The 16,360-nt window shown below is 56.1% G+C and overlaps 1 protein-coding gene across 1 annotated transcript in view; it reads right to left on the bottom strand.

Annotated features, from left to right (window-relative positions):
- SFXN5 (sideroflexin 5) overlaps window positions 1-16,360 on the bottom strand; it is a 114,993-nt gene that overhangs the window by 13,682 nt on the left and 84,951 nt on the right. The window contains exons 11-13 of the mRNA XM_008700487.2: window positions 10,272-10,387; window positions 8,178-8,263; window positions 2,053-2,170 (exon numbers count right to left, since the gene is read on the bottom strand). Of these exons, the coding sequence (XP_008698709.2) occupies window positions 2,053-2,170; window positions 8,178-8,263; window positions 10,272-10,387 (320 nt within the window). The remainder of the gene's footprint in view (window positions 1-2,052; window positions 2,171-8,177; window positions 8,264-10,271; window positions 10,388-16,360) is intronic.

The raw sequence follows: 16,360 nt of genomic DNA, 5'->3' as shown, positions 1-16,360 counted from the left end.
TGGCTCACCACCTCCTACTTAGGACCCTGGGTCTTCAGTCCCCACAGTCCAGGCCCCTCATTTTCACATTTCTGACTTCCCTCCAGGAACCTGCCCCCCATCAAGCTTTCCCCACTCAGCTTACTTGCCCATCTTCACCCCCACTCACCTAAGATTCGGGGGCCCACTGCTCCTCCCGATGGCTTACTCCCCAAATGCCCCACCCAGCCCGACGAAACGTGCTGGGTGAACCCGGTGACTCTTGCAGCCCCCAGCACCTCTAGAGAGATGGGCCTTGACCACCCCCCAGACCTGTGTCCTCCCTCGGCCACCCCCTCTGCAGACCCCTTGCCCTGCCTACCGGGCTCCTCTGACTTCCTTGGTCAGCTCTCTCTCCCATTCTCCCCTCTGAATGTCTCCATCGTCCTCAAACCTCTCACCTCCCCCTCCTCCATTCTCCTCCTTCTCTGCTTGGTCATGAGCATGCAGAAGCTATCAGAACAGCTTTCCTAACCTCCCCACCCCCAAACACCATCCCCAGCTGCACCTGCCTCCCAGCTGCTCAAGTGGGGAAGCAGGCTGTCCGCAGCCAAGGCAAATCCTTAGCATCCCCGGCCTGGGCTCTGCCTCGCCCCCTCTGAAGACCACTTCACGGACTTTGTGCTCCCCGTCCTCCTCCTCCCCATGTCTTCTCCTCCTCCCCAGGGTGCCTTCCCTTTTGCATTTACACAAGCTCCAGTCTCTCTCATTTCAAAAAGGCAAAAATAAGCAAATAAAAGTGTCTCTTGATCCCACCTCTCGTTCCAGCTGCAGGTGTATTTCTGTTTCCTCTTGGCGCGCCAAGCCTCTGGCCAGATGGTCAGTCCTGCCACCCCATTTCCTCACCCCTCAGCTGTGTCCACCGCTGGGGAGAGGGTTTGCCTTCATTGCCCGGGACCCCAATGGACATTCTTCAACTTTGCGGAGTTCAGCCTGTCAGGACTGTCTGCCTCCTCCGGACCCCACTTAGCTCTGCCCTCTCCACCCTGGCCGCTGGCCCCCAGGCATCACCCCTCCCCGGGCTCCCCTGGCTTCCATGACCGTTTTTATGCGGGTGGCCTTACTTCCGTCCCTCTAGCCCAGGCCTCTCTCCTGGATTCTAGACCCAGAGCCCACTTCCCACAGGACAGCCCCATTCGTGCATTCCACAGTCCTCCACGGACCCCGCGTGTCCGTCCAACTCAACATGCCATCCTCCCTCAAACCGCCCCTCCTCGGGTCTCCATGTTGTTCAGCAGTGCCTACATCAGCCTGGATGCTGAAAGCAGCAAGCTGGGCACACACCCTGCTGGGTCCCTTCCCCTCCCCCACTGCAGTCCCTCATAATCCTAACTCTCCCTTAAAGGACCCACTTCTCCATGCCCACTGCCAGCAGCCTGGTCCAAGTCGCCACCATCTCTTGCTGGACACCTGCCACCGCCTCCTGATGGCTCCTTCTCCTCCAGAGCTCCAGCCAGGCTCACAGTCAGGAATCTGCAGTCCTCCATTGCCTCGCCGTTCCGAGGACACCTACCCTCTCCACTTTGGCTTCCCAGTGCCCAGTTCCACCTGCCCTGGGCCCCCTCGCCTGGCCCTCGTCACTCTGCTCACTCTCTGCTTGTGACATGGATTTTCCTCAGCTCTTGGAACATGCTGTGTGCTGCCTCCCCTGAGAACCTTTATGCTAGGTGACCCCGACGTGTCCCCTCTTCCCCCAGGCACCTGGCCAACCCCAGCTCATCCTCCAGGCCCCATGAAATGCCACTTCCCTCTAGGCTGGGTCTGGGGCCCTCTACTGTCTCCTCCCGCATCCCGCTGGACTCGTCCCGTCCTTGTCCTCACCTTTCATTTGCTAGTCCCAGTTTAATTAACATGGTCACTGCTCGGTCCTCAGCTCAGGAGAGGTCAGAGCCTGAACCTGTCTCATTCGTGGTTCTGACCCCAGTGCCTAGCTCCGGGCTAAGGAGCTAGCCCTGAATAAGTGTTTGTTAATGAACAGCCAAACCGCACCCCTCCCTGCCCTGCCCTCCCCACACTGACCCTCCCCACACTGACCTCTGACATCTGCGGGAAGAGGCTGATGGCCAGCGGCAGGGCCAGGCCGAAGGCCGCCAGGCACACAAGGCTTTGCACGGGAAGGAGGAGCCGGGGGCGTGCCTGCAGGAGAGCCGTCCTGTGGGGGAGAGAGGAAGGAGCTCCATGAGACCAGAAGACAGGCTGAGCGGGCTGCTAGCCACCATGCGGGGTCCCACTCAGAGTCCCAGGGCCCAGGCAGCCCAGTGGTCCTGGGCCAGTGCCAGCCCGTAGCTAAATAGTTGTGGTGGAATTCTGTCTTTGGGGCCTTCCCCAATTGGCACCGTTTCCCCAGGCCCTGCTCTGGGGGACACTGCTGCTTGAACTCTCAACTGCACATCATGAATGAGTACTTGGAGGGCACCCATTTCACCCTGTGTCCAGCCCTGTGCAAAGAAGGCCACACATCGGAGAGACAAGAGAGGAGGCTGTCAGCCCCCGCCCCTTGGGGGAGACACAGCCGAGAAAGATGGTCCTCAAAGGCAGCACATAAGAAAATACTGAACAAACCAGAGTAGAAGCCAGGCCCAGGGGAGGAGACAAAGGGCACCCACACGCACGCACACACGTACATATACGCACACGGGCACACACACATATGCACACATGCATACACGCAGCTGAGTATGGGAACAGAACACACCCCACTGACCACCTGGTCCGCTTTGATCCAAGAGCCACAGAGAAGGGCAATGACTTGCCCAAGGTCACAGCCACATCTGCAGGAGGCAGGTGGGGCTGCTGCCTGGACTCTTGACTCCCTGTGAGTGCTATCGCTCCGCGCGGCTCCCAGCTCCTGCCCTCAGAACCCTTTGCCAGTGTCCTGCCCAGAGTGTCCCAGCTGGCACCCACCCCCCATGACAGGATTCCTGGGTGGGAGAAGTATATGAAAAGCCTCCCTCCAGGCCCTGGACCCCTCAACACCATGATAAAACAGGCTCTCCAGACAGAGCAGGGCCACGCCCGCTGGCAAATACACCTTACCCGCATGGCCCATCAGAGCTTTACGTTTTGTATAATTCAGCAGGCCCGTGGACGGAGACCGCCAAGCATTCTACTTGGGGAGGCTGGGGTAGCTGTGCCAGCAGGCTGGGTGACTGGACTACTCGCCAGGAGATGTTGGGTGGGCACTAAATCTGACCCCAATAACTGTGTCGGCCTCCTGACTGGGACTGGCTCCTGGTATGAAGAGGATATAGACAGGCTCTGGCCCCTCTCCTGCTGGAACAGGGCTGGCTGTGGCCACAGGCAGGTGAGGGGCCCTCTTGGGGGCAGGGCCTCAGTGTGGGGGCAGGCAAACCCCACCCCACCTTCACCTCCTGGGACAAGAATCCCAAGAGGACCTGGCCCTGAGCAGACAAAAGCAAAATTGAGAGCCATAGTTCTCAAACTTTGGTGTCTAGGCATCTAATTCACAATGCAGACCCCCAAGGGCCCTGACCCCAGTGAGACCCCTATTCGGTTGGTACTATGACTGGGAATCTGCATTTCAAACAACCTTCCATGAGTCTAAAACAGGTGATCCCTGGACCACACTTCTGAGAAACTCTGGCCTAGGAGGTTCCGGCTAAGGTACCAATAACGCTCCAATGACTTATAAATTCTATGCAAATAAAAGGCCCGGACACAGAAAGTGCTCAGTAATCGTGGGTTATTGTTGCTGTTTGTGCTCTTGCTAGTGCCAGAAGGAGGGAGGACCCTGGTGACGCTGTCCTCTGGCCCTTCCCGCTGGCCCAGACCCTGCCACCTGCCCAGCTGTTGAATTGAGCCTGCAATGAGCTACTGGAGAGGGCAGTTCCACAGGGTTAAGAGTAGCAGGGCAAAGGTGCCTAGATCAAGCTCTAACCCAGCTGACCTTCCCCTCAGCCTAGTCCAGCGCCCCCATCCTCTCCCCCTCCTCCAGGTGAGCCTCACACCCCCCACTGACTCAGCCTCAAGGCCTCCTGGCTTCCCTGGGAGTCACAGACACCCGAAATGGGCTCTGAGACCTTTCCAACTGGGATCAACTTCTCCAGCAGCACAAGGAGGTGGGGTACCCCTGCTCACTCTCCAGACTTACGTAGGCGCCCCCCTGCCCTGAAGAGGCTGTGGAGGGTGGGGCTACCCTCCTGCCTAGTTGTGGCAGTGACTGGAACCTCAGTGCCTGCTGGGGAATCAGAGCAGGGGGAAAGGGATAGGAGGGTGTGAAGTCCCTGGCAGCATAGACTGGACGGTCACCAGGGGTAAAGAGGGTGACAGGGAGAAAGAGTGAAGCTCCCTTCCTGGCAGGTGGGAGCAGGCCATGGGCTCAATCCTCAGGCACTCCTGGCCGGGACCCTGGACAGCCTCCTTTCACATGGGGCTGTGACCCTGGCTCCTCTCTCAGGGGTGGCTGGCTGAAATCTGCACTGGAAAAGGGGTCCAGGAAGCCCCAGGCCTGTGCTCCGGACTCAGGAAGCAGGCAGCCCCGAGACTTCAGCCAAACAGGAACCCCTGAAGTCCCAGCCCTGAGCAGGGAGAGTGAACACAGCAGGACGGGGGAGGGGAGGAGGAGAGGGAAATGGCAGGGAGGGATCGGAAAGGCAGCTGGGGGAGTTGAAATATGCAGATGGAGAGATGTGCGTGTGTGCGAATGCCTGGAGAAAGGAAAGACCCGGAGCCCAGGGAATGCGGGAGGCTGGGAAGCGGCCTCAAGAACCACGGTGGAGGATATGGCCTGAACCCCTACCCTGCTGAGACCGCACCTGGCTGGAAGGCGAACTCCAGGGCGAGGCCTGCAGGGCTGGGGGGAGAGAGCCGCTGCACTTGCCTGAGTTGGCCGCATTATGGGGAGTGGATCTCCCAGGCCCGGGAGGAACACCTGCTTCCTCCTCAGGAGGGTAAAGCTGGGGTGGGAGCCCTCAGCCCAACGGAGGGTGCAGCGCATGTGCTGGAGGGGGGTGCACCCTCCGTGCTCCCCCAGGGCTCTGGGCTGGGGGTAGAGGCCCCTCTGTCTCCGACTGGAGACTTTCCCTTTCGGTCTTGGAGACAGGGACACCTGGCCATGCTGGGCTCCGTCCCACCTCCCTCTGCTGGCAGGAACCCCAGGGACCTGTCTCGGTGAGGAGGAGCGGAGACCAGAGGCAGAGCAAGGCGGCCGCTGCACCACACAACAGCTTGTCTCCCCACGGCCGCATTCCCTCAGCACTTGGAGCAATCTTAGTTTGCACTCCATTAATTTGCAAGTAGGCTGCTTTGTAAGTGTTCTTTTGTCTTTTTCCCCTGGCTGTCCTGACTCTCTCACCAGGCTGGGCTCCCAGAGGGTAGGAGCGGCCTCCCCCATCAGCCATCTCGGCAGAGGCCCTGCCACCAGCACCCCTGCGTGGAAGGCTATAGGGTGCTCGGCGGAGCCCCGGCAAAGACTCCTGGAGGGCATGAAATGCAAAGCCCTGGCAAAGGAGGCAGTGAAGAGGGCCATGGCACCGTTCCCCGGGGGGAAACTGAGGCCAAGGGAGTCTCCTCGACTAGCCCGGCCTACAAGTGCTGGAGCGGGAACCCAGGTTTCACGTTCCTCCCAGGAGTCTCGCTGGCACTGCTGCATGGCCCTGCCCCTCCCATCACACAGTCATGTGTGGACCGATGTGAGGTTAGAAGTCTTCGAGGGCACAGACTGGGTCTTGACATTGCTCAGGGATCCTGAGCTCGGCTCCTCCTCTTCCTCAGAGACCCTCTCAGGCATGTCAGAAAAGGACTGACCAAATACAGGGCGGCCAGAACCAAATGGCCAACCCGTCTCCGCCCCCCTGAGGACCTTCTTCAGACTCTGAACTGAGCCGGATCCATGGCAGCCTGGACTCTGGGCAGATCCCAGGCCGGGCGGTACAGAACTAGAACGATCCCACCCAACGTCCCCAAGCTATTTCAGTCCCCAAACTAATCATCACTCCACCCCACTTTCAGCAAACCCAACTCACATGCCAACTGGAAAGGCATCACAGACATTTTCCCCGGAAAACTCCAGGCCCAGGATTCAGTAGCCTTGAAGACAGAAGCCCTAGCTTCCTCGTTTGCCTGGTGGTCTCCTCTTGTGTACTCGCGGTCACTGGTGTTCGGGGAAAGCCTCGGTTCACCAGGCAGCTATGGACACAAGGGCCGGGGGCACCAAAGCAAATCCTCTCCCAGGATCTCCCATACGAGACTGGTTTTCTTGGATCCTGGTACTCAACACACCCCACCGCTGCCCGGGTCCCTCCCACGACTCCCCCTCTTCCCTGGCGAGGAAGGGATCATCTCCTCGACTGGGCTCCGGGCTCCACATCAGCTGGCTCCTGCGAGCACACTTTGCTTCTGTCTGCCTAGACTCCTCAATTCCCCACACAATGGACCCACACGCTGCCCAGAAAGCCGGCCTTCCACAGAAATCCTCCCCTGCTCTCAGAGTCAGCAGCAGCCCTTCTCCAATGGGCCAGCCATCCCTGCTGACGGGCCCACAGTGCTCCCGCCCCTCAAGGCCACCTTGGGCCCATTTACATACTGCCCAGTCCCACCTGCAGCTGACTTGTGTATGGGTCATGCCCATCTCTCTTATCAAAATACAGGTTGCCTGAGACCAGGACCCGAAATCTGCTCCTCTTTTGGCTCCACGCAGGGCGAGACACAAAGACATGCTGATCACGTGATGTGATCTGAAGCCCTGAGGCAGCCGCACGGTAGGAAGAGCCCAGCTTTGCCGCTGCACTCCCAGGTCACTCCTGGCGCTGTCGTTTCCTATTGGATAACAATAGGCAGATGATATAACCTCTTTGTGCCTTGCTTTCCTCATCTGTGAAATGGGACTATTATACGTGCCTCGCCGCACTGTTGTGATGGTTAAATGAGATCATTCGTCCGACAAACACTAAGCATCTACTATGTGCCAGGAATTGTGCTAGATGCTGGATGCCGTGTAGGGCAATAGCTAAAAAGAAGGCACTTGCCTCCCCGGAGATGGCACTCTAGGCCACCAGACGGATAACAGACAACTAGGTCAAGAATCCCGATGTTGCTAAGTGCTACGAATACAAACTAGGCAATGAGGGAAGAGGGAGTCATGGTGCTGTTGTCTCAATGGGGTGGTCAGGGAGGGACTCTTGGAGGAGCTGGCATTTGGGCAGAGACCTGGCTGAGAGAGGACTGGCAGGGAGCGAGAGCTTAATAAATGTTGGCTGTCATTATAACTCGTACTGTGGATATAGGAAAGTCCCGCTTCCGAGCCCCAGGTAGAGCACCCCGACCTTGTCCTTATGCCTCGAGGTGCCCTGTCCCAGGCCGGGCCACCAGGAGAGCAGGGAGTGCTCACCGCCTCCCTTCTGCCTGTGCGAGCCGGGCTCTGCACCTCCAGGCTTGAATTCATCTTGCTGTCCCCACCTACAATCCTTCCCTGCCCCTTGCCATCCTGCCAGACTTACCCTCACCCTCAGAGCCTGCCCAAACCTGTGTGAAGGTCAGCTCTGGTCACTCCCTTCGGCCCCTCGCCTGCCCTTCCATCAGCATTTCTGGCTGCAAGATTCAACCTCACGCTCATTAATTACTAGGATCACTCTATCACTGTTCTTACTATCGTGTTCCCCTCTATCTTTACAGTCATGACAAATACACGTCCTCAGAACATGCTTCGGAGGAAGGCAGGGAGGTTAGTACTACTTGTATGTTATAAACGAGAAACTGAGGTTCACTGAGGTAGTGAGTTGTCTCATGGTTGACTGCCTGAATAGGGTGGCCCTGACCCCAAATCTAGCCTTCCTACCATAATCCTCAGACTTTCTCTTCACAACGGGTCCCACACTGTGTGCTAATAGAGCACACGCGCACACACACACACACACACACACACACACACACACACACCCCGGCATGGTCAGCCCTCAGGGCAGGGCCAGCGCTGTCCATCCGGGTATCCCTCCTAGCCCCTCGCACAGGATCCTGCACAGTACAAGTCCGGGAACACTCTCGGCACAGTTCCAGAAGCACTGTCTGGGAGTGTCTGAGCAAACAGGGGTAGGGCAGGCTGCCAGCTGCTCCCCTGTGCCCTGCCCAGGGCCGACGGGTCCCCCTTCCCTCTCACCCTCCTCCCCAATGGTGGCCCCACTCTCCTGGCTGCCCCAACTCACTTCTCCAGCATGGACATGACGATCGGGGGGAGCACCAGGATGGGCATGGGGAGGACCACTCGCGTCAGCGCCGTCTCGAGCAGGGCCTGAGGGGCAAGCGGAGGCTGTGGTGAGCAGAGCTCCTGGGGTGGGGGACAGCCACCTCTCTGGAGCCTCTAGGTGTGTGCACCGCTGCTAAGCACATCTGGCGGGATGGAATAATTCATGGAATTGCGCACGAAGCCTTATTCCAAACACCAGAAAAAAGCCACCCCCATCTTCCCACCACACAGATTTGAAAAGAGCAGATCCCTGTCACCTGCCACGTGTGGGGGAGGGGTGGCAACACAGAAGCGGCCCCATGAAGGGGCCTGTGCCCAGGGAGGTGCCTGGTGGCGGGCACAGGGGCTGGGGAGGAAGCATATGGAGGACTCGAGATGCTCTAAAAAACAAGGCAGGCGCTGGGAGGACCGGAGCAAACAGCTGGGGCCTGCTGAGCCGCGTGAGGCTCTTGGTGCTGAAGGAGGACAGAGATTCTGGGATTTTTTTTTTTTTCTCTTTTTGACACCCCTTAAAGACAACGACTTGGAAGATCCTGCATCTCCTGGCTCTGGATGAGAGTCTTTCTTAGTGACAAGAGGTCGGCTTTGTAAGCAGGAAATGCTTCGGCTGAGTGCTGTGTCTCCATATGGGGTTGCCTGGGTCCTTGCTCTGGGAGTTCCCCCGGGATTCCTGGGGAGTGGGGGCATGGTCAAGGCATAGCTCAGAGGCTGTTCTGCACCCTGATGGTCCCTGTGGGGAGTTCCTTCAAGTCCATGGGCTCCTGGCCCTCAGAGAAGGCTCGAGGAACAGCTCATAGCTCCCAGGCCCTGGGAGCCTTCCCCTAGACAGCAAGAGGCTGACCCAGCCACGGTGAGGGAGGCCCAGGGCTGCAGAAGAGCCTGGGGGTTCCCTGCTGTTCGCACCATGAGGAGAGTTACCATGGTTGGCCTCCTTCTCAGCACATCCGGGGCAACACTAGGGTTGGATGAGAGGTTGGGGTCAGGTAGGAAATCGAGGCCAAATCCCCTTTAATGATGGATAGGTTCAGGCCTGAAAATTTCTTCCCGGAACCTGGGTCCTTCATGAGCAGCCTCTGGAAGCCCTGGGAGAAGGTCCCTCCAGTCTCCCGAACAGGTGTGGGAATGATCGGGGTGTCCAGAGCCAGCACAGGAAGCAGAGGAGGCTGTGCGGGCCCAGGCACCCCCAAGCCCGGGGCCCCTCACAAGCCTTTGAGGGGCACTCACTTTCTCGGAGACCAGTGGGGAGGGGAGCACTGGGACAAGAGAAGGGTCTTCCCACATCAGGGGATTATGGAGAAGGCCTTGCTGACAGACGTGAGGCTTGGGGCCCATCGTGGCAGCTGATGAGGGACAGCGGCTGGAGCAGAGGGGAATACTCAGCTACTCACGCCTGACCCCACCCCCCCCCCGCCGCCCCGCCAGTGCTCAGAATCCAGAGCAAGACAAGCCACTCATCACCACTTGGACGAAGGCTGGGAAAGCATGGAGAGATATACAAACGGACTAGAATTTTCTAAAAAAATTAGTTGCTGGAGTGGGTGAGGCTGGTGAAGTGAGAGATGATAGAGGGCCCTCTTGCAGCAAGCTGTTCTTCCCCAGACTCCCACCTCAGCCACACACGGTCCCTGGTGAGGTGGCACCTGCATAAGCACCTATTAGCACAGAACAGTGAGCCACCGGCTCCCACCTTCCTCTTGTGGCCCGAGACCATGACGGCCCAGGGAGCAGGGCCCAAGGTCCCGGAGTGGGGGAAAGAAAGCTCTGGGGGTCTCCTCTGCCCTTTCCAATTAACAGATCAGAGAAGCCAGGTCCTGAGGGACTGGGACAAGAGGTGGGATATCTTGCGGTGGCAATGACGGATGGAAAGAAGGAGGGACTGTGCTGGGACCAGACCTGGAGGCCCACGGCTCATGCAGATGGGAGGCAGGGTGGGGCAAGGAGGGCAGATCCAGAGGACAAAAGCAAAGGCGCTGTGCACAGAACCCCTGAGGAATGAAGCCCTCTCCCAGTCGCTGGCCTCCCCACTGGCCCCCTGAGCCCCCGGATGACCCACGTGTCTGGCTGCAATCTTGGAGGAGCCCACGAGGTTGCCATCACCATCCAGGACATCGATGCCTTCCTCCAGCTCCCCGTACCTCATCAGGACCACGTTGCAGATGTTGGCACTGGCTGGAGAGAGAGAGGGGAGAGGGGGGCAGGAGTGAGAGGGGAGGATGCCATTCTAGCTGGCGGAGACGGCCACAGGGCTGCACCCAAGCCTCCCTGCCCCCAGCAGCAACAGTCCTGAGTAGGTGTCGAGTCAGCGTTCAGACGCGGTGGGTGAAGGTATGGTTCTGTTGCCCATCTGCCCACCAGCCTGCTGAGGGATTCGGGGGCCCTTGAGAACCTGGTGAGCAAAGGCGGAAAATAGCCCGTGTGAGGGAGGAAGGGGACAGGGTTTAGGAGCTCGAGAGCGACTGGTTATCAAGGGAGCTGCTTGCCTTTCCCCGGGGTGGGCCTGGCAGGCAGGCAAAGTGAACGCTCCCTGGCTTGAAGACGCCCGCCAGTGCCCCATGTTCCACCATCAGCACCTCAGTCCCTCGGGCTGCCTTTCCGGGTATTTTCTCGAGACGGCAGCTCCCCGCATTCAGCCCTTTGCTCCTCAGAGCGAATCAAGTTCCCAGAGATTTGCTTCTCTGACAGCAGGTGCCAGAGCAGGCAGGAACCTCAGTGCTCCCCCAGCACCGCCCCCTCATCATATGGATGGAAAAGTGAGGCTCAGGGGAGGGGGGCGACTTATCTGAGGTCACACAGCAAAGTGGGACGGAGCTAATCTGTTGGGTACCCAGGAGATGGGAAGGTTCGGGGATGGGGGTCAGGGGGCGTGGTCAGGCAGAGCCAAAGGCTGACCTACTACAGTCTCGCTTCAGATGGTTGGGTTCCCTGCCTTGGCTACGAGAGCATGACAGATCTGGGCTGAAGGGAGGCTTCCTGGCTCCTTAGTTAAACACTGGATGCCAGAGTTTGGGGGGCCACCCATCAGCTGGTGACTAGCCCCAGGAGTCTCCCTCTGCTCCTCTCAACTGGAACTCGAGGGGGCTGGGACCGGGGCCGGGGCAGGGCAGGTGCAGTGCCTGACCTTGCCTGACCTCCTCCAACCCTGCTCCAGGATAAAAGTGGGGGGACTTGAGGGTGGTGGGCGGGTGGGGAGTGGGGGGTGACAAATGTGGAGGCCGCCTGCTTCACTCCTCCCCCAAAAGCGCCTTGCTGTGTTTAAAGTTTTAATTTTTGCTAATTAATGTCAATTAATTTTGTATAATGAGTGTTTAATTTTGGGGAGTGTGTGAGCCTGGGAGCGACTGCAGTTCTGGGCTGTGAACGCTGATTAGCATCAACACCTGCTGCTTCCCCACTCCCTCCAGTGGGGGGGCACTAGGGTTTGGGGAGCTGCAGGGCTGCAGGGCCTAGTGGGCAGGTGGAGTGGGAGGAGGACCACAGATGCTCCTGGTGCCTGAGCCAAGGCTGGAGAGCAGGCGGCGAGGGTGCTTGCAGCTGGGGGACGGGGTGCTGCAGGTGAGGGGTGGCTTGAGACCCGGAGGGTCTCGGAGCCTCAGTCTCCCGTTTCAATACAGTGGGGAGGTGGGATAAACAGAGGGGAAGACCAAGACACTCCGCAGTCTTTGCAGAAGAAAAGCAGGAGACCAAATACGGTTTTAAAATGTATTTACAGCACATATGCCATCTTTGAGTAGCTCTCGTGTTTGCACACGACACTCAGCCGCGGTGGTAACCGTGGGCAGACCTCTTCTGCACCGGAACCCTCCTGCCCTCACAGCAGCGTCGCTCACCTGCCTCACACAACCAGGGGCGAACTCGTGCGATATCTGGCAGGGTTTGGAGACATTTCTGATGATCACAACCTGGGGTGGGGGTGGCTACTGTCATCTCGTGTGGAGAGACCAGAGGTGCTGCTCAACGCCCTACAATGCACAGCCCCCACCACAAAGAATTATCTAGTCCGAAACGTTGAGAAACCCTTGTCTTCCACAGAGACTGACAGAAAGCGAAGGGGAACCGGAGGTAAAGAAGGAGAGGTTGGGAGACTGGATTTGGGGCCAGCTGGGCTTGAGTTACAGTCCTGGCTCTGAATCTCCCCCTCCTCACCCCCAGAGGCAAACTCCTGCCAGACCTGGGTGCCCCCAGCCCAGGGTTTAGGGCCCAGAAGGGCCCCCAGCATGGCCTTGGGAAGTGGACACCTGGCCTGTGTGTTAGTGACTCGCCCTCTAGTGGCGGCAGGAACACTCTGCATCCCTCACACCTCCGGGGCTGCCAGGCCCTTGGTTCCCAGGAGACCCAACAAAACCACTGGAGAGGATATGGGGGTATTCTGCCCTGAAAGGCATTGATCTCTGCCCTCTGAGAACCCCTCACATCACTGCCACAGCAGCACCGCACCACCACCACCGCTGCAGGAAAGGCAAAGCTAAAGGCACGCGGTCCAGGGGATGAGCACCTGCCTTCAGGCAGCGCCACCAGCTCATTCTGCGACCCGACGCAGCCACCCTTACAGGCTTCCCTGGGTATGACAGGAGGTGCTGCATTTAGCATCTCTGTGGGATCTCTGGGCACTGGCTGAGCTCACACGGAATGTCAGCGTCTGCACCCAAGCCCCCACCAGGTCAGGGGAAGCCGGGGACAGCTGGAACGTCTCTAGTCCTGCGCTGTGCGCGCGCGCGCGTGTGTGTGTGTGTGCGCGCGCGCGCGCACGCGCACGCACTGGTGCAGGAGACAAAGAAGAGAGTATTTGGAGGTGGTGGCCAACCAGTCCCAAACTCATGACATCTTGCTTACTCTCTGCAATTTCCAAGATGTGAAATGTAGCCACAGCAGACAGAGTACAACTTTGGTTCAAAACCCACTAGGGATGAAACATAAAGCAGGAAAAGAAGTGAACAGCGTCCTTCCCCTCAGACAGCCCCTCCAGGACAGCTTGGGCATGAGAAAGCCCTCTTCTCATCTAAGCTGCCTGGGTGGAAAAGAGAAAACCCTAAAAGCCACCCTAAAATGATGGCAGCCCCACCTCCATTCCGTGGAACGCCCACAATCCTTACTGCCTACTCACATGGCACACGCCCTGTAATCTCTTCTGTTGACTGTACACTGGTGACCCGTTTTATTGAGCACCTGCTGTATGCACAGGTTCCTAGCCGTCCAAGTCTCTGAGCAATGAGAACACGAGATGGTTTCAGCGAGTTCATTTCCATGATCTCATCCAGAACATTCATTTCTGCCATATTCCTTTCAAGCCTCCCTGGTCCCTCCTATCCCCACTCCTGGCAAGTCCAGCTCCCGAGTCACGAGCACTGAGAGCCTAAGCAAATGAAAAAAAGAGAGAGAAAGAGAGACCAGCTGTGGGCCATGGGTCTCCTTTCCAGCTCACGAGCAAGATCTATTATTGACAGTATCAGCAGGTTAATTAAGCAGTCTGTTAGTGATCATGTTAAAGAAGCTGGCAAATTTTCAACTCAGATTTGACACCACTCAAGACTCAGGCATAACTGATGTTGGAGAAGCTATGCCGAGAGATGTCACAAGATGAGAGAGGGAGAGAGAGGGAGAGAGAGGGAGATCGCTTCACACTGATGGCAAGCTCGGTGTCAAGTCCTGAGGAAAATATGCTCTTGACTGCTGCAGATGTTCTCACATCAGACCCATCGTGATGCAAAATCATGCAGATTGTGAACAGCTAATGAAGCACCCTGTGCCAAAGGGACAGTGTGGGGAAGAAGAAAGAGCAGTAGACAGAAAGACAAATGTGCAAAAAAAAGTCCCCAAAAAGAAGACGATAGGGGAGCTTGCCCCCTGATCTTGGCACAGGAGCAGACACGCAGAGGGGCAGAATTAGAAGTCCAGAAACACCCCCACCTGGAGGGGAAATGAGTCTGTGGCACAGCAGTTACACCAGCTCCCAGGAAAGGACCATTCAAACGCGAAGGTGAAGCAACGGGGCTATAGGGCTCTTCCTTTGGGGAAAACAAAATATCTTCACTCCTTGGTTCTAAGATGCATTCCCCCCACAATTTAATGTTTTAAAAGTCATGATGTGCCTTGCAACGGATGTCGGGGTGGGGGGAGAGGAGACCTTACCCGCTGCCTGTGCAAGTGTAAACTTCGCCACGTGTAGCGGTTCATTCAAGTGTCACCTCAGCTACCCATAGCAGTCTGCACAGAATCTGAACTTAAACTTAGATTCCTAATTGTTGCCTAAAACATCTTTTTAGAACTTACACTATAATGGAGCACGGACATGAAAAGTTATTGTACATGCAGAAGATCGTCTGCCAGATACCAGGCAATGCAATTAAAGACAGCAGAAATTGCCAAACCATAGATAGCTACCCTAAAGAAATGCTTGCCCATATGCACAAAGAGACATTTACAAGGATGTTAATTATAGCACTGTTTGTAAGAGCAAATAATTAGAAACAACCTAAATGTCCACCATTAGGGAACTCACATGGGAAGATCTCCAAAACAAACTTACATGAAAAAAGCTACTGAGTATGTACAGGATGGTTTTACTATATGTAAAACCCATAACCGGGGTTACACACACCGTGTGCCCGTCAAGCCACAGGTAACGCTTTGGAAGGCTCACGCCTCACACAGTGATTCCCTTGGGAAGTGAACTAAATTTAGGAATTAGGGGTTATTGAAAGACTTCCACCTTTTTTTACCCTGTTTGTCTAAATACCCTTTGGCTTTGTACAATAACAGAACCGTGCTTCACTTGTCTAAGAAGTGAAAAGAATTCGCCCAACTTCCTAAAGTAGATCCTAAACATGGGAAAGCCGGCAGGGATTGGTGTGACCTACTCACCCCCAAATTCTTTCATATGCTTTGAAATTATACTGTTGGTTTTAAAGGGGCCCAAAGGGCCAAGGCTAGAAACAGGGTGACAGAAAGCAGTGGTGGCCGTGATGCTGTGTTTCACGACCCACGTCCAAAAGAGAAGGGGAGCCAGTGAGCAAGGCTCAGACTCACACTCTGTGATCTTGAAGAAAGTGACTCCGACGGGATGTGTCTTGAGGGCTTGTTTAGTCCTTCACGTGAGCAGGGAATATAGTCCTCTCCTCTTCCGAAAGGCTGTTGGATTTATGCCCCTTTTAACTGAGGCATCTGAGCACTGAGAAATATGGCACCTGCTATCTGGTCATACTACAAGCCATGGGAAGCTGGGAAAATACATTTTATGTGACAAAGTGCAGCTTCTGCTCATCAACAGAGGGTCACGGTGACTGACTCCCAACAGCTGTGCTACCCCCAGAGGATGAGTCTTAACTAATTGTAATAAATCCCTCTCTTGCCAGTGATGGATGGAGGAAGGGACATGTGACCAAGCCGAGCCAATGAGGGATGTCTGCAGGGGACTTCTGGGACAGGTCTCCTCTCATTGAAGAAGCGGCAGGCAGAGCCTCCTGACGTCTGGGCAGTGGCGGGTCTGCCTGTGGTGCTTGGAGGTGCTGCTGCCATTTTAGGACGTGAAAGGGGCTGGTCTGCAGCTGAAGCCCCTGGCAGAACACAGAGGTGGAAGGAAGGGCCCCGGGTGCCTCACGCAGCCCTGGACCTTTGTGAAGTAATGCATTCATTTGTTAATTAAGCCAGTTTGAGTCTGGCACTTTCGGCCGAAAATATTCGTAAAATGTATAAAGAGCTTTAACAGTTACTAAGAAAAAGGGAGATTGAAATCACCCCAAAAATATTTGAGTAGGAATTCATAAAAGAAATAGTAAAAATTCAATGAACATGAACACAATCTTATTAATAGTCAAAGATAGATTTTTTAATCTAGAGAAAAATCTATTGGCAGGTGTCCTTTGGACATGTTGGAGACTAATCCTCATTGGTTAAATGGTTTGCGAATAGTGTAAGGCTCGTTTTCTCCCTTTGTTGATGGAGACTTCTGGCATGTAATGTAACATGTCATCAAATAAGCAACCTTTCCCCTCTGGTGTACACTTTTTGTGTCATTAAGAAACTCTGCCCCTTCCCAATGTTCATCTATATTCTTTTTAGAAGCTTTAACGTTGTACTTTTCACATTTAGGTCTTTAATCTCTCTGGAATTTATTTTTGTGTATGCTATGAAATAGGGATCTCCTTT

The sequence above is a fragment of the Ursus maritimus genome, unplaced genomic scaffold (genome assembly GCF_017311325.1).
Source record: "Ursus maritimus isolate PB19 unplaced genomic scaffold, ASM1731132v1 scaffold_6, whole genome shotgun sequence".
Classification (NCBI taxonomy): Eukaryota; Metazoa; Chordata; class Mammalia; order Carnivora; family Ursidae; genus Ursus; species Ursus maritimus.
Note: the sequence above shows the minus strand (reverse complement) of the source record. Positions and strands in the feature narration are given on the sequence as shown.